The 21822-nt window shown below is 45.7% G+C and overlaps 1 protein-coding gene and 1 long non-coding RNA gene across 2 annotated transcripts in view; both read right to left on the reverse strand.

Annotated features, from left to right (window-relative positions):
* Positions 1–140: 140 nt before the first annotated feature.
* Positions 141–21822, reverse strand: part of LOC125933654 (uncharacterized) — a 38210-nt gene continuing 16528 nt past the window's right edge. Inside the window, exons 3-4 of the long non-coding RNA XR_007461046.1 lie at positions 15196–15248; positions 141–756 (exon numbers count right to left, since the gene is read on the reverse strand). This is a non-coding gene — a long non-coding RNA (uncharacterized LOC125933654). The remainder of the gene's footprint in view (positions 757–15195; positions 15249–21822) is intronic.
* On the reverse strand, positions 4508–10274 carry GJB2 (gap junction protein beta 2). The gene is made up of 2 exons (XM_049646708.1): positions 10070–10274; positions 4508–6544 (listed from the first exon to the last, which is right to left on the reverse strand). Exon 2 carries the CDS (start codon positions 6523–6525, stop codon positions 5845–5847), a length of 681 nt encoding a protein of 226 aa, XP_049502665.1. The 5' UTR covers positions 6526–6544; positions 10070–10274; the 3' UTR covers positions 4508–5844.

The following is a 21822-nucleotide window of genomic DNA, read 5'->3' on the forward strand; positions in this document are numbered from 1 at the left end:
CTCACGAGCTGTGAGATCATGACCTGAGCGGAAGTGGGTGCTTAACCGACTGAAGTGCCCACGTGCTCCCATACTGTACTGTTTTGTATGGTAACTGCCTCATAGGCCTCTGTCCTCCACATTGCGACCCTTTAAAATCATCTTTGCATTTGCCAGAGGCTTAGACAATGCTCTGCACATAGAAGGAGCTCAATAGATGTGTTTTTTTTTAATGGATAATGAAATGGTAAATATTATTAAATATTTTTGTAAGATACTTCACAAAGTTGGTCATAATATCCATGCTATTAAGATGAAAACTTGTGAATTAGATGCAGCTAATTCACTCCAAACTCAAGTTATGCTGGTAGATGGACTGACATGAGTTGGAAGGAAATCTTGGGTGGTGTTCCATATACAACATTTTTATTGGCTTAAGTAACTATAGAGAAAGCAGGCTAATTAAACTGACACATGACATAAAGTTGGAAAGAATTGCCAATAAACTGAATACAGGGCTCAGAAAGATCTGGATGGACTAGAGGGATGAGCCAAAATCAGCAAGATGAAATTCAACAGGGAAAACGTTAGAGGCTTGTATTTAGGTTGGAAAAATCCATGTGACATGTAGTATAAATTTTGATAGGAGGTGGGAGGCAGTGGGAAGAGAAGGGGAGGGGGAGTACTCAGTGAAAACTTGGAAACAGAGCAACCGTTCATGGACATGGTGGCAGTTCAACAGTTTGTGGCTCCGTCATTCTATGGAATATTGTACATCTGTTAAAAAAAAAATAAAACAAGTTAGATCTATACATACCGACCTGGAAAGATTTCCAAGACGTATTACTAGATGAGAAGCTACCACGGAAAAAAGTATGTCAGAAATGCAAACCAAAGTAGTTATGTATGTATATCTCTGTATCTACATATACATCTGCCATTGCATAGAAAAAAGATTGGAAGGATATACATTGAGATCTTAATACTGATACTTCTGAGTAGGACTATGAAATGAGACTTTCACTTGACTTTATATACTTCTGCGTTTCATTTTAAATGCAAATGTATTTGTATATTAATTCTGTAATTACATAAATCATCTTGTCACTGAAAGTGAGGAAAGGTGACGAGGCCGTTAAAAATCTCCCTCAAAATTAACGTGTGATACTGCGTCTAGAATAGTCACTCCAATGCTGGGCCACGCTGGAGTGCTGCACCTAGTGCTGGGCACTGTCCGCCTTCTGGAAGACACTGAGGGGGAGCCTAGCAACCCCTGGCACACTTATCACTGCTTGACTGCCAGAGGTTAGAAAATGTGTTTTGTTCTCTCTTATTTGCTTGTACCTCGTAGGCTGGTACACAGTAGTTGCTTAATATTGGATGAACCAATGAATGACTGAGAAATGTGGGGCTATATAGCTGGAAAATAAAGTTGAGGTTGAACTTGGATCTGTTCTCAGCTCTTTAAGGTTCTTAAGTGGAAAATAGACTTCCTCTGGGTCCACCAGAGGGCAGAACAGATGCTGGAAAGCTGGTGTTATAAACAGGCAGATTTCTGCACAATAGGGAATTCTTCTGACGGCCTCCAGCCCCACGCCGTCTGTACTACCCCCTCCTTCTTTGGCCTCATCTCCTCCCAGTCTCTCCCTGACTCTGGTGTCCCGGCCTCTCTCTTCCTGGATGACTCGTCCCTGAGATACCCGTTTGGCTTGCTTCTCCTATGTCTCTTAGCAGAGAGGCCTTCCCTGACCACCCTACATCGAACAGCGATTCTCATCGTCCCTGGCCCTTCCTAGTTCCCATATGCACAGAAAGTTCCGTTGCACTTATCTGCAGCATATATAATCGACAGGGATTTGTTTGTAGCCTGCCTCCTTCAACATGAAGGCAGAGATTTTGTTTTGTTCGCAGTCCCGGTGCCCAGTAGTTCCTGGCACTCCGCTGGCACTTGGTAAATATTGGCTGAGTAAATGAATAATTCGAGATGCGCAGGAATGGAATGGAGTGTCTCTAGAAGTCAGGACTTCTTCTTAACCCTATCAGCACTGGGGAAGATGGGGCATCCCTGTGGTGTTGGCTACTAGCTTCAGGAATTAAATGCACTGGGAGAATTCTGGAAGTCCAACCCACACCCTTTGTGTGATAGGACTGTCTGCTCGTGGCCTTTGAGTATGATATGTTACCTCCCTGAAAGGCACCTTCCTGGTCCATTCAATAGGAGTAATACTATCCGAAGGCCTAAGACTGCCAGAGTATCTGTGAGGATTAAATGAGATCATACGCATAAAACACGTGGTAACAGAGACTAACTAGATGAATGGACGCTTTATGACCCTGTTGACTTTTCTTTAATCATAGACTAACATAACTGTCGTAACCCTACCTTTTTATGCCATGACTTTTGCACCTAGCCTCTCCTCTCTCTCTATTGTGCTTACATCAGATTTAGTATAAATGTGCCATTTTTTTTCCAGCTTCCAGTTTGTCAAGCTCCGCTTGAGTCATTTCTATCTAAAATACCGCCCACCATCTTTCCAGCTTGGGATCTATCTCATGGAACACGCATGGCAATATTTTACTTAGCACTTCACTACGTAGAAAGCTTTTACATAAATTGTCTTACTTAGCTGCCATTAACCTTGGAAAGTACCAGTAAGGCCATTGTAAGATGAGAGAACTGAGGTCCGGAGAATTAAGTGAGCTCTTGCAATACCCACCGGACACCCCTCTTGGCACGTTGCCTGCTGCTGTCTAGTTGACTGCTGAGGTCGGTGACAGCAGTGATGGTCAGCTCGGGCCAGGCCACCCTGGAGAATACTGGCTGCGTCCTCCTGAGTCGGCCCTCATTCACTCACTGCCAATTGCCACCCGCCTTTTGACAGTTGTGCATCTATGGAAGAGTTGAGACCACGAGTGCCAGCTTGCTAGCAAACCTTGTGCCAGATAAATTGGCAGCTGGACCGCACCCACCGTTTCACAAGCTTTCAAGGTCAAATACGTGGATGCCCAGCCAGTGTGGAGGCCCTGCTGGAGGCTGGCCAATGGCCTTGATGCAATCAGGCCGGCCCAGGGTCTTTTGGTGGTCCCTTTTGAAAACCAAAACCAAAAACCCCAAACAGAGGTTTTTCTTACCTAGCACAAATGATAAATTCGAGATATGTATTGAGGATTAAACTCATGTTCAAAGTTCAAGCTCTAATTTTCAGGCATGTGGCCAGACCGCTCTATAAGCTCTTCAAAGTGGTCAGTAGTGATCTGGAATTATTTTGGTCTAGTCTTTTAAAACCTTGAGAGTAATAACCTTCACAGCTTCTAAGAATGAACACATCTATCTTAAAAATCGTGTGCCGTTTTAACAGCCTGTGTGCAGAGCACTTTGGAAGATGACCAGGGACTATTTTTCTCTTTTCTATTACCTGGATGAAAGTTGGCTATTTTTTTTTTTTTTTTTGTCCTCTTAAATCCATTTAGAAAGCGAGCGCATGGCATATGGTTCTCCATAAAAAACATTCCTAAGTATTTATGTGTCAAATGCTGAGGTCCTTGGGCTCAAGGTTCCTCTTACTGAAAAGCCGGAGCCGCTGTTGGCCGGCTGGGGGAGAGCCCCTGAAGGCAGGCAGGCCCGCAGACAGCAAGCACTCCCACACACAGGACAGGCTGGCCTGCCTACGGGCTTATTTCCCATAGAAATGGGCAATAAGGAATGCAGAGCAGCTTCATCAGACCAGATTCGATTACCTACAAATACACAGAAAGTACATCTCCCAGAAAAGACCCCTTATAGAATTTTTCTCATGCCTCCGCCGAACTTCACCATGAATGACATTTTCAGCTCCCGTGGTTCTTCTAGGAGCCAAACCGGTCACGTGAACCCAACTTGGCATCCTGCAGGTTACAAATCCAGTCCACACGTCGTGCTGCACGTGTGTTTGTCAAAAACCTGTTGGAGGTGAGCATGCGGCTGGACAAAAATACTCTTTCCCCCTCTCCTGTCAATCTTTCTGGTGACAGAGGCTTTCCTGTACCCGGGCAGAAGAATCCCAGAATGGTGGATGGACACCCTGGTAATTTACCGAGTTGGTGTTAAAAATATAAAATATTAACATAGAACACTGGCTATGGGTTAAAATAAAATCTGCTCTTCTATTAAAAACTGTAAGAGAGGGGCGCCTGGGTGGCGCAGTCGGTTAAGCGTCCGGCTTCAGCCGGGTCACGATCTCGCGGTCCGTGAGTTCGAGCCCCGCGTCGGGCTCTGGGCTGATGGCTCAGAGCCTGGAGCCTGTTTCCGATTCTGTGTCTCCCTCTCTCTCTGCCCCTCCCCCGTTCATGCTCTGTCTCTCTCTGTCCCAAAAATAAATAAAAAAACGTTGAAAAAAAAAAAACTGTAAGAGATTTTAAAAAGTTATTTTACGAATTAATTATATTTAATATTTTAAATGACATTTGAGACATTACAAAATTATTTAGTTACAAGCATGTAATTAAAGCTATGATTTATTATTACAAAATGTTTTTACAGTGCTATTCTTGGCGACAGAAAAGTGTTTACCCTCATGAAAGTATGTCGAGTACCATTTTTTGGAAACCATGTCAAGCACAGTGATAATATTAGGGTCCAGTTTGTCCCATAGAACACCTAAATATTCATCTAAACTCTAATTTCTGTTTAAAAACAAATGCCTACCAATTCTATTTTCACTTAAGAAAACTGGATGCTAAAGACGGAAGCAAACTTTTGAAGTAGACGAAACTCATTTTTAATCATGAGAATTTAGAGTCCATCTAAATTCTTTAAAATTTTGTTTCCATCTATTCTTTAAAAACAGTAACTACCACTCCCCCCATTTTGTTCTGCACCATTAAATTGTACTGTGGCAATGAAGCATTCCCAAGCCACCTCTTTAAATCAGTGCTCCCACTGTTGACCACAGTAATGGAAAGGGCAAACACTGTAAAGAGGGTGGCTTGCCCCAGCCTGTAGTCAGTAGTAGCTGGTGGTCCATCCAGCGTGTACTTCGCATGCAAAATTACACCTAAGTTTTTGAAATAAGGCTCTTTGCTAATACAAGCCACCCCTAAGAACTTCTAGTTCGTTTCACGTGTGAGAGGCTGAAATGCTTTTACGGGCTACATACCACAATGAATACGGCCACCAGCCTCGCAGGGGCGCTGCAAATTACTCATAACTGAAAGGCTCTGTTTTAAACTCGATGACAGTATCTAATTGCACACCGTTTACATATCAGAGTCTGAGCCTTTGAAATAGGGTGAACATATCATGGTTTTCAGAACATCTTACAGATCAAAAGAACATCTATCCCATTTTAAAGTTTTCACTTAAAAAAGCACAACAGAGTTTGAAGCGTTAGATAACCCTGTCCATTGTTACAGACTAAAACTCCCCAAGTGAATAAAAGAACCAAGAATCTCTATGTTCACCTTTAATTCAGGGAAAACGGCAAAGAGACCCTTAAGGAGATCAAGCAAACCTTCTCAGCATCCTCTTTAGAACCCGGCGTTTCTCTCCTTTCTTCCAAGAAAGAGAAAGAAATGCTGATGTCCTTTGTTTAAAATAAGAGACAGCCTACACCCACAAGCCCTAGCGGCTCGGGGCCTCACTGGAACTAATTTTAGTGAAAATCAGTATAGGCACAGAATCATGCCTTTGTTTTCAAGCTTTAGGAGAGGAGAGCTCTGTTGGAGGCATCTGGAGTTTCACTGAGATCCAGAGCAGTTTCAAATGGTTGCGTCTAAGATAGGAATCTGTATCTCGGGGAAGTGCTGGTGACTGTGCCTTGACAGCAAAGCACCTGTCTGTGCCTCCTCCTTTTCACCCTCTCTTTTATCCACTGGCTGGGTAATGCGTTAAACTGGTTTTTTGGACTTTCCAGAACAATATCTGATTAGCAAATAACACAATTCGGTGACATTTAGCAGTATGCAAATTCCAGACACCGCGATCATGAAAACCGTGAAGACGGTCTTTTCCGTGGGCCTGGAAACAAAGCAGTCCACTGTATTGGGACAAGGCCACGCGTTGCACTTCACCAAGCGCTGCATGGAGAACCCGTCGTACATGATGTAGAAGACGTACATGAAGACTGCTTCAAAGATGACGCGGAAGAAGATGCTGCTGGTGTAGGTCCACCACAGGGACCCTTCGATACGGACCTTCTGGCTTTTGATCTCTTCAATGTCCTTAAATTCGTTCTTTATCTCCCCCTTAATGAACTTCCTTTTCTTCTCGTGTCTCCGGTATGCAACATGCATGGCCACCAGGAGAGCCGGCGTGGACACAAAGATCAGCTGGAGAGCCCAGAGTCGGATGTGAGAGATGGGGAAATAGTGATCGTAGCACACATTTTTGCACCCAGGCTGCAGAGTGTTGCAGACGAAATCGGCTTGCTCATCTCCCCACACTTCCTTCGCGGCTACGACAAGGATCATAATGCGGAAAATGAAGAGGACGGTGAGCCAGATTTTCCCAATACTGGTGGAGTGTTTGTTGACGCCCCCCAGAATGGTCTGCAGCGTGCTCCAATCCATCTCCTCCGGGCCGTGTGTGCTGGAAAAGGCAAAGCGAACACAACACAGGAATGACTCGTCAGGACGGAACTGGGGAGACTTCTCCGGGTCCCCGGTAAGTGAGCACTCTTAAACCTCCTCGCGAGCAAATACCAACTCTTACACAACCTCACCCAAAACGATGAAAACAAAACCAGCCCAGCTCGCTGTAGGATTAGACGTATAGTTCCCAAACCACCTGGAACGTGTCCGTGTGTGTTGTCTAATAAAGACCAGCGTGTTCCCGGGAAGAATTCACCCCGTGCTTGGCACATAACAGAGATGCGGGGGGTGGAGGAGGAGCGCCACAGCAAAAGTACTTGCTAACTTAAAGGCACTAATTAGTGCTGACCGAACTCTGCACTCTGCAGACTGCGCGAGTCACTCAGCACTTGAACGGGACCCGCCTGTTACTTCTGCCCGCTAGCCTCAGGTCTTGGACGGTACCACCGGGACCGAGGCTGGCTGCGGCCGGCCTTGCCTTAAAGGCCAACAGACCAACTCCCTGCAGAGCTACCTTCCTTGAAAACATTTCGGTTCACTTTCATGGATTTGGGATGTAACAGTGAAATGACTGTTACCGATGGTAAAGTTTACATTTGAGGCACTCCCAGGTTAAAATTTCACAGAAGGCTTCACTTCCTTTTTCTATATGAAAAGGAACAGGTGAGAATTAGTCTCCCCATGGAGGAAAGCCACCATGCGTGGATTTTTGCACATACTTCCTGTGTCTGGATGGGTGGTCCTCACTGCCACGGTGGGGTGGGACTGATTTGCCCGGTTTAGTACTGAGGGATACAGCTGTTTGGTGACGGCTGTAACTGTGCATTTTTTATTGTGGGTCATGGTTTTAATTTAGAGGCGTTTCTAAAGGTGCACATTAAGAAAAAGGACAGCAAATTTAACTCTGTGATTCCCCGGTCACCGGCCCTACAAGATGAGTCACTGTATTGAAGTTCAGAACCAAAGCCTGCTACTCATGGAAAAGGGATTCGGAGAAGCCTGTGATCAATCTGCCATGAGACGGTGGCCTTCTCTTCATCCCAGGATGTGAACTGCCTTCATTTATTCATAGTTACAGCCCAGCTGTCTCAATCAACCCCTCTTGTAAACAAGATTCCTCCTCTCCACAATTCTGGTGAGTGATCGGTTTTCCACGCCTTCTAAGCTGGTAGTGAATCCTCCTTCTTCTCTTACTTAAAAGCATAATGCTCTCCCCACTTGGAACAAGTTGGGTCCCGTCTCCCGATGGACTTCCTAAGCAAGCTGGGAACGAATGGCTTTCGTCACTGCGCCCCATCTTGGGCACTGCTGTGGGGCACTAAGATCCGGCCGGAGCCATCCAACGCCATCCAGGTCAGAGGAGGCAGGAGAGACACGGAGAAGAGTCACAGACACAAAAATTACGGAAGATTGAAATATGCTTGAGACACATTTAGACCTACTCAGCTTGACAAAGAGACACATCGACTGGAAGAAACTGTGGTTTCGTCTGGGTTCAGCCCTGATCCTTTAGATACAGACTGTCTGGGAGGTCCTCAGGTGAACCAAAATTCATCTTTTAACCAAACAGTATCATGAAATTAGACAGTCCGATTCTTCATTAGCACCGAGTGGAGAGCAGAACACTCACCGAAATAAACTCCCTGGTTTAAGTCAATACGTCCGACTAAAAATCTAGGGTGGTCCTTACTCCTTGGCCTCTTCTGTGCTACCAAGGATCACATGCTCTTTTGTAAACCAGTCCAATCACCATCAGCTGAGAAAAATACTGTCGTTTTGTAAAGCTCTTGATCCTTTAAAGGATCTGCTTTAAAGATCCTTTTAGGAAAAGGAGCAAATTACAGTGCGCTCCGCAGGAGAGACAGGGGTGATAGGTCAGGATGGACTAGCCAAGCAGGATGGAATTGTCCTCGCATTCAGATCACCCAGGGAGCTGCCCTCCTGCCTTTCCTGACCTGGCAGATGGGTCATGGGCAGGCTCCTACCTGGCCCACACCACCCCGTCATTGTTTGGAGTTGGGCCAGAAGTGGGTTGAGAAGCTGCTTCAGGTCTTCGGGGAAGGCACCGGGTGAATCACCAGGTCCCAGAAAAGGCAAAAGGAGCTCTTGACCCCTTTACCTTCTTCCTGGTCCTTACTTTTTGGATGGTTCACCTCTCCACAGAGCGCCCCCACCCCCTCACAGGTGTCTGTAGCTGTGACTGACTTAGCACACTAGACTTGAAAGAGACTCAAAGGACTAATGGGGGCATGGCTGTCGCCACACATCTCAAGACAGAGTCCCAAGTAAATGGTCGTGGTCCTAGGTGTCCGCCTGTCGGAAAGCTTGGAGGACACACGCCTTTTGGGCTTATTTCCTCCTGCCAGGGAGGGGGCACCGAAGGGCTAACGCGGCCCGTCCTACAGAACACGCTTCTCAGCTGCACGCTACCTCGTCTGTAAAAAGTGTGCTGAAAGCGTTCTTGCCAGCTGGGAAACGCCACCTGGGGACAAACGCTCTTGACTGTTTAGGAAAAAGGCAAGCAACCAAACTAACCTCAGGTTCGGGCTGCGGTCTAGGTCTCCGGGCTCGCGGGGGCAGGGAGTGCTAGTTAATCCGGCCGGACCTCGACCCGAGTGACTTCCCTCCCCAGGGCAGCGCGAGGAGGTGAAGGTCAGTTTCCTGCTGCGAAGGCTTCCTGCTTTGCCCACGACTTTCTGCAACTTTCTGAACTAATCCTTCGGCCAACGGAACAGGTCAGGTGGCCGCAGTTACGGCGACCCGGCAGCAGAGCGAGAATCTCCCCCAGGAGGGTCTCGACACGCGTCACGCTGAGCCGGAACGGTCCCCTCCCCCGCCCCGCGCGCCCAGCCGGGTCACGGCCCCGGCTTCGGTTACCACGGCCCCTTCTCCGGCGCTGCTGCAAATCCGGCCCGAGCAGCCCGATTCGAATTTCAGAGCTCGGCCCGAGCCGCTCCCTGTCCAGACGTCCGCGCTCGCCCCTCGCCTCCCCGCCCCAGGTCTGCTGCCGCGACCGCCCGGGACAGGGACGGCGCAGGGGCCTCAGCGCGCGTGTCCAGCTCGCGGGATCCGGGTTGCCCGGACGCGGCCGGGTCCCCCAGTCCCGGCCGTCCTTTCTGGCGCGGGGTCCCGGGCCCTAGGCCGTCCCGGGGTCCCTCCCGGCGCCGGGTCCCCCAGCCCTAGGCCGTCCTTCCTGGAGAGGGGTCCCCTGGCCCTAGGCCGTCCCGGGGTCCCACCTGGCGCGGGGTCCCCCGGCCCTAGGCCGTCCCGGGGTCCCTCCCGGCGCCGGGTCCCCCGGCCCTAGGCCGTCCCGGGGTCCCACCTGGCGCGGGGTCCCCCGGCCCTAGGCCGTCCCGGGGTCCCACCTGGCGCCGGGTCCCCCGGCCCTAGGCCGTCCCGGGGTCCCACCTGGCGCGGGGTCCCCGGCCCTAGGCCGTCCCGGGGTCCCTCCCGGAGCCGGGTCCCCCAGCCCTAGCTGTCCCCGGGGCGCCGAGAGTCGGGCGCACTTGCGGCGCGGCCTCACCTGTGCGGGAGGGAGCGCTCGGCGGGGCCGGGGGCGGGCGGCGAGGGGGTCCCGGGTGGCGGCGGGGCGCTCTGGCGGGGTCTGGGCCGGTCCTGGCCGGGGCCGCCTCCGCGCTCGCTGCGGGCTGGGGCGCCGCCGACTGGCTGGGAGTCCCGGAGTGCGGAGCGCGCCGGGCGCTACGGGTCCTCGACACCTGCCTGCTCCAGCGACGCCTTTTAACCGCACTCGACACTCCGCCTCTTTCCCCAAAGCCATTTAGAAAGTTACGGAGGGGGCGGCACCTCGCTGCCCGGCCTCCCTCCCCCGCTGCGGGCGGGGCGCGCGGGGCCTCCCCGGTAGCCGGGGCTTTCCGGGACCCCGACGCCCCCCATCGCCCCTCGGGGTCCAGGGGAGCCCGGGCCGCACAGCGCCCCAAGCACCCCTGAGCGCCTGGATTTCCCCGAGTCCCCGTGCGCTCCACTCCCCGCCACGCCCCCCCCCGCCCCCCCAGCCCCGCCCCCCCAGCCCCTCCGCCCAGGGTCCGAGCGGCGGGGGGCTGGACCTGGCGACCAGAGGAGGATGCAAAGCCCCAAGCCTCGGCTCCCTGCATTTTGGGGACGGGTGGGGTTAAAGGACAGTCGTTGTTGCTGTTACTGTTATTCTGCTTTAGTCCAAAGAGTACTATTGCATTGAAAGCTCTGCTTTACTCGTTTTTTAATTATTGGGAAAACAGGAGTTCCCAAAGATCTGAAGATTGAAGCTCAGGCTGTGGAGGTTCCAGTTCCGCTGCGGGGCGGTGACACAGGGTCTGTTCCCGCCTTGGATTTTGGGTTCAGAGTGGCAGGCAGGTGGGCCACCAGGGCTGGCCAAGTCCCTGCTTCTTTCTCCCCCCAGAATCCCACAAACTCAACCAGCGCCTGCCTGGATTCCCTTTTTGATTCGACCACGTTCAACAATATGCTAAGGGCTAGGGTTGGAGGCGGCTGGGGGAGACAAGTCTTGCTCTTGCCAAGGCAGGCACGGGCGTCTCCGTGGGCCCTGGACGTGCCGCCTTCCACGTCCCGGCAGACGGTGCCCCCCTGGGCCCTGCCGCTTCCTCCTCCTCCCGCAGCTGAGAAATCGCAAGGCAGTTAGTTGCTCGGTTTGGGGCGGGGGCGACCCAGATGATTCAGAAAATAGAGGGTATGAATGACATCTACCCACCCCTCCTTTCCCTGCACGCGCACACCATGAAAGGGGAGCGGATCCTGGGCCGCTCAGTTCTCCCAGGAGCTTCATCCCGGATTAGGAAGTCTCATGGTTCACATTTGGTCGGGTATTTCGATGTCTCGAGATGCAGGTTGACAGAAGGGGGATATGCACAAATCAAGTGGATGGAGAATTAAAACTGCCAGAGCAGGACGCGTTGGGGAAATAGCGCCCAGCGTGGGTGGCTGTCACTGCTCAGGTACCTTGATTTCTGCAAAGAGCGGCCAGTGTGGAAGGGTGGGCAAGCCGTTCTCAGGCTCAGTTTTATGTTAAGCAAAGATGATGATTCATCCTGACAGAGCAGATCCAGCCTCAAAAATGGATTTCCCATGATTATCACCATTAGCGTGAAAGCATTAACTTTTCCTTGTAAAACTGGTGCCCCGTCGCCATGGGCCAACTCAGGCCATTCTTGTATGGGCGAATGTGAGCTTTTCCCCGTGGTTACTACCCCACCTTCCAGCTCTAAGTCTTAGTCTAGGAGGGAGTGTCTGTTCATGAAGAGACAGAGCCCCAAGAGTTGCCAAAAGCCCTTGCATGGCCCATCTGACAGATGTGCTGAATCGGCTTTTTAGAAATTACAAGGCAAAGCCGGGTGGAGTGGAGGAATGAACCTGCTGGGTCTGAGCACACATCACAGTTGAGGTAGGAGGTGTCTCAGGGTGGAAGGTGGGGGGCACGGTGGCCGGGGTGGAGGGGGTGGACGTTGTGGAGCTGGCCAGCGGCTCCTCCCTTCAGTTACTTTCTGGAACAGCACTGTTTAGGAACCGGTTAGAGCCCTGCTTGGGTCAGAATGAAGGAAGGGTCTAGAACCATCGTAGGAAGCTTGCTGGTAAAGGTGGTTTGGAGACTGCAAGTTGAGTCACTTTCCCCCATTGAAAAATTTCACCTTAGGTTTTAGTGTGTGTCTCCTGATTATACATAGGTTGCTGTTCAACTTCCTTTTCCTTGTTTTCCCGGACTTACTCTCCTGATTTGCATAATTAGTGTGCGTTGTGGGCTAATTGTATATCACAGCTGCTCCTATTTGGGACTATGTAGCTAGACTTCCTGCAGCTCTTAAGTCTCGACCTGATTTTATTCTGTTTTGTGTGATTTGTGTTGTTTTTCTGTATTGGTGTTTTCTTCCTTACCAGACTTGAATTTCTTCAAGACAGAACATCTTAAATATATATTTTTGTGTCTTCCAGAGTAGAGGAGGAGGAAAAGACGAGGTACGATGGAAAAAAAGTTGGGATATTTAAAGTTACGTCCACATGAGCTTAGACTTACAATTAGGAGGTCACACCACAAATTAATAGTTTTGTAAATCCTGTAATCATTTTGTGAATAGCATAATCCTATTGCTGTCTTTTTTCCCTTTGGGCTAAAAGCATTACTTTGTTAAATGGAAACACTGAAAATAAGCCTTAATTTTGTCCCCTGTTTTCAGACGTCTTCATCTTTAAACTGACCAGCCCCTGGAGAAAGCTCTGCCCTCTACTCCAGGCTTCCCGGGCCCGGAGCATAGCAGATGCCCAGCATGTGCCTGCTCCTTGATTGGTATACCTCTGTCTTCTTAACCTGCAGGCACTGAACAATATAGAGAATGTTTTTTGACTCGGCTTTATGGAAAAAACTCTGGTGTCTCCTGAAGCGGTCTTGAACGAAGCAATTCCCAGGGAAACTCGGGCACGTAGCGAGTAGCTATTGATGCTTAACTGATGAGATCTGTTACAGCCACACGTTGTCACTTTGGAGTGTCAGAGACACATATGATGAATATTTTTAGGTACATGCTTAGTAGCAAGCAGGCAAACCCCAGGTGTTTATAATTGAGTTGAACTTGTGTGCAGGCATTTAAAGTGATGCAGTTGTCAGGTTGTAAGGTGAAATGTGAATATTTGAAGCTATTCAGGGTTTTAATTTGACAGCTGTTTTATAAATGGACCAGAAGGAAAGAAGTTGTTCTTGTGTAAGAAATAAGTGTGTGAAAAATGATATTTCTTCACATATTTTAATGGATGATTGCTTGCCAGCTGCCTAATGGGGCAGCCCCTTGGATGCCCTCTGGGAAGGATGATCTGAATGCACATAAAAAATGTCTCAGTGAAATTTCTGACACACAAATCATATGTAGGAGAGAGCAGAAAATATTTCAAGACAAGAAGAGACTTGTGAGAGAATGGAGTCCCTGTCCGAAACCTTGGCAGTTTTAGGGCAAGTTAGAATCATTGAATGTCTCTTAGCTATCAGTTATTAGGGTCATTAGCTACTGGTCTAGACCCACTCTCTTGACTTGGCTATTGAAATATTATTCATCATATTAATAATTGGCAAAAATTCCAGAAAGTTCAGCCTCCCTCAAAATAGCAGTCGGAAACTGAAGATATAATGGACCCTTGGCATATCTGGGTAATTAATAATTACTTACATATGATAATATGATTTAAAAGCAGGAGTGATCTTTAAAAGTAAGCCTTTAAAATTTTTGTGAATAATTATTACAGGAGAATGCCATTTCCCTATGATTTCTCTCTGCATCATTGACCCACACCCTTATTTATGTATCCTGAAAATTGTTAATGTCAAATCACTTAGGGAAAAAAAAATCAGTTGTTACATTCAAAGAGTTAAGAAAAAAGATCTCAGACTTCAATAATTTATTCTTTTCTTCACTTTCAAATTAAAGTCATCTCATAAAAATGCCAGCTTTTGAGTGTGACTAAAACTGTTGTAAGTCTTTCCATTTTCCTCATTCTATTCTTATATTCACACGTAAAATATTTGGGGGAAATTCATGGTGCTGAATGTGTCTCAGTGGCAAGGCAGTAGTAAAATAAGTTGATTTCTTTTGTTTTACTGGAGGAGTGTATGCTCTTACTTGCAAATACATCAGTGTAGCTCTTTTATGATTATTTAAGCAGATGATGGAGAAATTACAAAGATACTTCCAAATGTATTTGTATCAGAGCACATGTTTGTCAGAAACGAATCCAGAGCTATCAATCCCTAGGCAAACTGGTAGATAAAATTTATTTCTAGTGAATATAAAAATTAAATTCTGTAAGCTGTGATGACTTATCAAAATGGAAGTTCTGCACCATTCACAAAGGAACAAAAGAGATTTCTACTTTTTAGTTTGTGTTACAAATCATCTTAAAGAGCTTTTGGAATAAGTTAGGGCACAGTAAACACTCATGAGTTGCTTAGTAAAAAAATCACAGACAGAGGTTTGACAAGGGACTACAGAGAGATTCCCTGGTTATTGTATTTGATAGACTACAGCAGATTTCTATGAAATGCTAGTCTAGAATGTCCTGAATTTAAATTGTCACTCTCTGGAAACCCCTGATTACACAGCCAGTTTTGCTACTGAGGTTCCAATCAGGTGGATGTTCTCTGACTTAGAAAGCCCCTCTTCTGGAATTGGATGTGAAGTCTTTGGTCTGAGAATTCAGAACTGGGTTTGTGTGTTAGCTATTAGTCTAAACTTCTTAAACTATTTTGGAGTCATTTCTGTGTTGGGGGAGTCATTTCTGTTCTGTGTTCTACGCACTTGTTGGTGTGTAGAGCTCTGTGATACAATCTCATCCTTAAAAAAATATCTTTGTGCCAGGGGGAGAAAAAAAAAAAGGGCACTTGCAATACCCAGAGGGTACAGTAGATGGCGCTGGGAAGACTTGCCAGGAAGTTTTTGTAAAATGCACGAACTTGGAAGATAGTGGGAGATAAAAGGATAATCTTTTCTTCTAGTCCAGTGTTGCTTGTCCTGAGAAATAAATTTCTTTCCTCCCCATGCCCCCACCAAATTAAATGAAATAGGACAGAATAGAAAATATCAGAATGAATTGCTCTTAGGGTTTAAGCAACATTCTATGAAACGTTTTATGAAATATTTCCTGTGTTTTCATACTCACATCCACACGTATGCACTGGACCCGATGTAAAGTGTACTTCTTGCTGTAGATCCCTGTCACAAAAAGCCGGAAAGTCACTGTGCCATTCCGTTTCCAGAGAAACAGACATATCACTGTGGCCTAGGTGAAGAGTGTTTGTACCGAGGGAGTGATATCTGGGCCCTAAGAGCAGCCTCCCAGCTCTGCCGTGTTGTATTTGAGCTCCCAGACTCAAGGTCCCAGAAACCCCAAGCTGATGAGAGTTACTGGTGGTCGAATCGCTCAAGAACTTTAGTTCAGGCTGGTAACTGACCTGCTTCCATTAGATCTGCTTCCCTGTTGCCTCCTTCCGATCTGAGTATGCGGTGTGAATGCCCCTCTCCCATCTGAGTATGTTGGGTTCGTGGGATGGGTGAGAAGCAAGAGCAACATTTGGTTGGGTCTTTCGCTAACTTGACAGGATTGTCAAAAACAGATGCATGTAATGCTTTAATGTCTGGTCCGCTCAAAAGTCATGGATCAGCCTTTTTAATGGATTATGTATTTAAAGAACCAGATGGAGACTTTTATGGTCAAAAGTATAGATTGAACTATGGTGCTCTGGGTAAGAGGAGTCAATAAGCATAACGTCTTTTATGGTTTCTTTATTGCCTTTGAAATAAACCAGTGATAGTGAGGAATTTAGAGTACAGGGCTCTTCTCTTAGTACCATGGGGGCCTCGTTCACAGTGTGTACCATTAACAAAGATGGTCAGTCTGGAGGCTCTTGGTATCATCTCAATCACCATGTGATGGGAAACATTCATTTTTTTTTTCTTGCAGGCTATATGACATTACATACTAGGTTAGTAGATGGATAGGCCTTGGAAAGATACAGTCCCTGCTTGTAATTTACCAAAGGAAAAAATAGGCCACTGCAAACGTAACATATTTGAATAACTAATTCGAGTGTGTAACATAAATGAAGGCATCTCCGGGATAATCCAATGCAAAGGTCATTGTGTTAATCATTTATCTAGAACTTGATATCATGAAGTGAGCCAAATGTTTTATGTTTATTTTATTGCATAACTCTGAGGAAAGTATTTAAAATACTTTTAAATTTCTACAGATTCTACATTCTACAGATGTGAAAACTGATCTGTGATGTTCGTATGTGATATGAATCTATATGAGTCTATATATAGATGATTTTTCTTCCCTCTTTTTTAAACAAATTTTTTTTTTAACGTTTATTTATTTTTGAGACAGAGAGAGACAGAGCATGAATGGGGGAGGGTCAGAGAGAGGGAGACACAGAAGCTGAAACAGGCTCCGGGCTCTGAGCTATCAGCACAGGGGCCCGATGCGGGGCTCGAACTCACGGACTGCGAGATCGTGACCTGAGCCGAAGTCGGCGCTCAACCGACTGAGCCACCCAGGCGCCCCTCTTCCCTCTTTTATACAAAAGGTAGAGCATTGTACACCCTATTGTACACTTTGCTTTTCTCACTTAATATATCATGGAAATCTTTTTCTGCAAATAAATAAAGAGCTTCCTCATCTTTCACATAGCTTCATAGTATTCCTTATATGATTATATAAAAATTTAATTAAAAGCCATGTAATTTTCCCTGATTCCATGTTTCTGATCTTTTGCTATTACGAACAGCATTATGGCTCTGCTTCAAATTAGAGTATAGGATGAAAAATACCATTATTCCTATGGTAACAACAAAAACCCTGCTAAAATGAAAGTCTATTGGCAATTGTCAAAGAAAAGTGGGCAGATTAAACTCAGTGGAACTGACTTATAGGAAGTGATGGTGAGCGGAGAGCCACAACTGCTTTCATATCTGGAGAATAGCTCCGGATTTGTGGGAAGGTGGAGAAGCAGGCCTCCTGTAGATGAAGAGATTTTGTAGAGTTGAGGAAAACATCAGTCAAAACACTAATAACAATATAGGTTGCCAGACAGATTGGAATTTAGAAGTGCCTCAAATGCAAAAATAAATAGCTTGGCTTAATAATCAACCTCCCTCCCTCCTGGCCCCCTCCCCCTGCACAGTGTTACTGCAAAAGTGTCAGTGTAGGCAAGTCTAGACAACCAAGAATTACACAGTTTCACACTATTTGAATTTTGGAGTGGTGCTACAGTTGGAGTCTAAGTGAGCCCACACTATATGATGTCTGTGTCAAACAATGACAAGATAGAAGAGACTAGCCACTCCACAGTGGATGTGTAGGAAACTGAGGTTGGGCTGAATGGCAAATGTCCTTTTTCCATCAGATATTAAAGGTACACTCAATTCAAAAAAATTAAAAAAAATTTTTTTAATGTTTATTTATTTTTGAGAGAGAGTGAGAGACAGAGTATGAGTGGGGGAGGGGACAGAGAGAGAGGGAGACACAGAATCCTTAGCAGGCTCCAAGCTCTGAGCTGTCAGCACAGAGGGGCTTGAACTCACGAGTCATGAGATCATGACCTGAGCCAAAGTTGGACGCTCAACTGACTGAGCCACCCAGGCACCCCTCTATTTTTGAGAGAGAGAGAGAGAGAGAGAGAGAGAGAGACAGAGCACAAGTGAGGGAGACACAGAATCTGAAGACACAGAGAGAGGGACATAGAATCTGAAGCAGATTCCAGGCTCTGAGTTGTCAGTATAGAGCCAGATGCGGGGCTCAAACTCATGAGCTAGGAGATCATGACCTGAGCCGAAATCGGACGCCCAACCGACTGAGTTACCCAGGAGCCCCCAGAGGTACACCCAATTTAATTAACACTACAGCTCAGCCCCAGATCAATTTGACTCTTGATAAATCTGCATGATCAAATCTTCATTCTAGCCACCTATCAGGAAAAAAAAGACTTGCACTCACTGGAAAAACAAAAACAAAACACCCCGGGGAAATCCTTTTGTATGCAAAATCAGCACTGAGTAAAAAATTACAAGCCATATGAAGAAACAGGAAAATGAGACCCATAATCAGGAGGAAAAAAACAGTCAATAGAAGCAGACTCACAAATAGGTTGAATGGTAAAAGATTGGAAAAATATATACAAGGAATATACAAACCCAAATCACAGGGAAGCTCCAGTCACTATACCATTCAATGTATACCTCAAAACAAGGAGATTACCAGAAGTAAAGAGACAAATTAAAAAGACAAATTAAAGAGACAAATGGCAAACGGATCATTTCATCACGAAGACATCAATCCTAAATGTGTATGCACTAAGTAACAGAGCTCTAAAATACATAAGGCAAAATTGAAAGCACCAAAGAGAGAAATGACAAATTTATATTCATAGTTAGAATAACTGAGCAACTGATAGAACATTACACAAAAATCAGCAAGGATATGGAACATCAAAATAATACTATCAACTAACTTGACCTCATTTATCTTTATAGAACACTATACCCAGCAACTGCATAATATACATTTTTTAGGTGCACATGAAATGTTTGCTGAGAGAAAGCATGCTGAACTATGCAACGTGCCTCAATAAATTTCAAAGAATGGAAATCACACAGACTATATTTTCTGACCTTTGCAGAATTAAATTAGTTATCCATCTACCTACCTATCTACTATCTATCTATATTTGGTATTTTCTATACCAGATATTTAGAGATTAAGCAAAAACAAATGGGTAAAAGAAAAAATCATAAGAGATCCTTCAAATAAATAAAATGAATGAAAATGAAATACTTCAAAATCTGCAGGATGCACCTGAAGCAGTGCTAAGAGATAAATTTTTACTTTAAGTGTATACATTAGAAAAAGAAGAAAAGCTTAAAATTGATTATCTACATTTCTACCTTAAGAAGCTTGAAAAAAAGAAAAATGAAACAATGTAAGCAGAGGAAGAAAATAATAAAGATAAGACATCAATGAGTTAGAAATCAAATAATGGAGAAAATGCAACAAAGCTAAAGTTTAGTTCTTTGAAAATGTTAATAAAATTGATAAACTCCTTATCTTCATCAGTTTGGGCTGTCATAAAAAAATGCCAGAGACTGAGTGGCTTAAAAAACAATTTTTTCCCCTCAATTTTGAAACCATGGAGCCTCAAAGCCCATGATCAGGGTGTCAGCATGTTTTAGGTTCATAAAAATTACATTAAACATGTTATATGAAGCGGCTGATAGAGGATTTTTCTCATTGACCAATTCCTAAGACTTTCAGTTTTAGAAAATGTGCTGTATCCTCTTTAATTCTCTTTGTCATTTATTTTTTCTTCGTGAATTACTGGTCCAAAATTTAAATTAAGATGTCGTGGTGGGGTGGGTCATGGCAAAGGAGTACACGGTGCACGGGGTGGGAGGGGGAAGCTTCTTGAAACCTGGATTAGAGTTCAGTACTAATCTCTTCCTCCAGATGTTTTGTGAAACCTTGTAACAAGTAGAGAAATTGTTAGTTTTGAGTTTTATTTCAGTTACCATAGAAATATTAAGAAAAAATAATATAGACAAAAGGAAAGAAGAGATAAGGATGTACTTGATAGCCATCTCTTCAGTACTTAGGGAAGACTTTTTAGATATATGTGTATTTTGATTTTAAAGAGATTTGGAAACTGAGAGAAAAGATTTTCCCAGGTGACTTTGACTTCTGGCAACATACTAGGAAGACCTATGCTACAAGTTTCTTCTTCCCTCTTCAGATATAAGAATTCTCAACAAAATATTATTTAAAAATTGTGACAAATAAGTAAGTGAAATAAAGACACGGAAGTGCCAGAAATGAAGAGAGCGTTCAAGACCAGGACTGTGAGTAGTAAGTGAACCTATGGTGGCTGATAGGAGGGTGAATCTGAAAGTGGAACTTAGAGCCTCGGGCTGATGTCAACTTTGTCTGGAGGGCATTTATTTTTGCTTCTGGAAAGCAGTTACGGTAGGTGCGGTATCATCAATCCAAAGTCTGAACGGATTCAAACTTGGCTTGGTGAGTGTTGCCTGATTTCAGGTTACTCTTACTCCTAGTAAGCCCTCCGGAGGTCCAGACCGAAAGAGTGGGGGTATTTACAAGGGCCTGTCCTCTGGTGGACCCCCAAGTTCAATTTTTGTTCTCCTAGCCCCATGAGATTGCCAGAAACTCTATTTAACCTCTTAGCCTCTCAACTTTGTTTTTGTTTGTTTGTTTACAAATCGGCAGGTGCCTTGTGAATAAGATGGTTCACTTCCCTTCTCATCTTTTCTGGCTGGGATCTTGGCTCTTCAAGTCTTTGCTACTCTGGTAGCTCTCAGAAGTTTTCATACACGTCTGTTCACATTGTTCAACTTCTCTACATGTTCTCAGCAGTAGGGTTTGTCTTGGATAAACTAACCCACCATTACGTGAGCCAGAAATAACCTGCTTGATTATTTGAAACTATACAGTAGATAATGTTGAAAAACTTTCTAAATTTTTTTTAGACATATCATTTGATAAGATTTTAGAAATTTTTATTACTTCAAATGATTATGTCAAACTTATTTGTGATGGTCTTCTAAGTTTTTCCTCATTGATGAGTACGGATTCTCTTTGAATCATGAGCTTTGATAGAAGTAATTGCTATTTTGAAAAAATATATGTATATTCTGCTTTTAATGATATGCATTTTGAGCATTACTTTTATCCAGTGGTTATGCTACCAACAATAAAAAGCCACTGTGGTTATTTGTGTCACACCATGCAGGTCACGTTCAGCCTTGCTGTTGTGTACCTTTCTCGCACCAGGTCTGTGCACCAGAGTGTAGTGTGTGAGGGCAGAAAATGAGACAGGGCCTCGGAAAATGGCTTCAAGAAGAACTGAGGCGTGGCGTCCACACCCTCTCTGCTTCCCCATCACTCCCAGCAGTGCGATGGGAGAATGGGTCAGTGACACCCAATTTTGAGTCTTTGCTTTTAATGTTTTTTTTTTTTAATTTTAATTTTAAAGACAGAGAGAGAGAGAGAGAGAGTGCGTGAGGGAGGAGCAGAGAGAGAGGGAGACAGAATCCGAAGCAGGCTCCAGGTTCTGAGCCTTCAGCACAGAGTCTGACGCCGGGCCCGAACTCTCGGACGGTGAGATCATGACCCGAGCTGAAGTCGGGGGCTTAACTGACTGAGCCACCCGGGTGCCCCTTAAGTCTTTGCTTTTTCCTGTATCAACTACATGGCCTGAAATGAAATGCCTCAGCCCTCTCAGCCTGTTTCCTCTTCTGCAACATGAAAGTTTACATCCCATCATGTGCAAGGCCTAGGGCAGTAGACACTCGAGAGATTAGGATCTCCGATTTAAAGAGACTCACTTTGCATTAAGGAGGAAGGAGGAGCTGGACGGAGCAACAACTGGAGCCAGCAATCCACCTACTTCCATCCTTAGAGGGAAGATGCGTTCCGGGCAACTGCCTTCCTCGACACGGCGGCTCTCGGCCTCGGACCTGCTTGGTATCTGCATCCAAGGCTGTCTGCAAGCCCAAGAGGTGCGGCCACTGTGACACAGAGCAAACTGGGACACGGGGCTCTCCCCTTGTGATGGGCTTGGCTTCTGACCTTTTGTCTATATCAGAGAAGGCAAGGGAGAACATTTTGAAAGAAAGGGGAGAGAAGATAGCCACAGAAAAACAAAGCCAAGGAGCTGGCAGAAAAAGCGGTGAGGCTTGTGGCACCAAAGGAAGCAGAAAGCTGAGTAGGATAAAG

The sequence above is a fragment of the Panthera uncia genome, assembly GCF_023721935.1.
Source record: "Panthera uncia isolate 11264 chromosome A1 unlocalized genomic scaffold, Puncia_PCG_1.0 HiC_scaffold_16, whole genome shotgun sequence".
Lineage (NCBI taxonomy): Eukaryota > Metazoa > Chordata > Mammalia > Carnivora > Felidae > Panthera > Panthera uncia.

Excerpts from the sequence above, each read along its gene's own strand:
- GJB2 (XM_049646708.1), bottom strand. The coding sequence starts at position 6,525 with ATGGATTGGAGCACGCTGCAGACCATTCTGGGGGGCGTCAACAAACAC.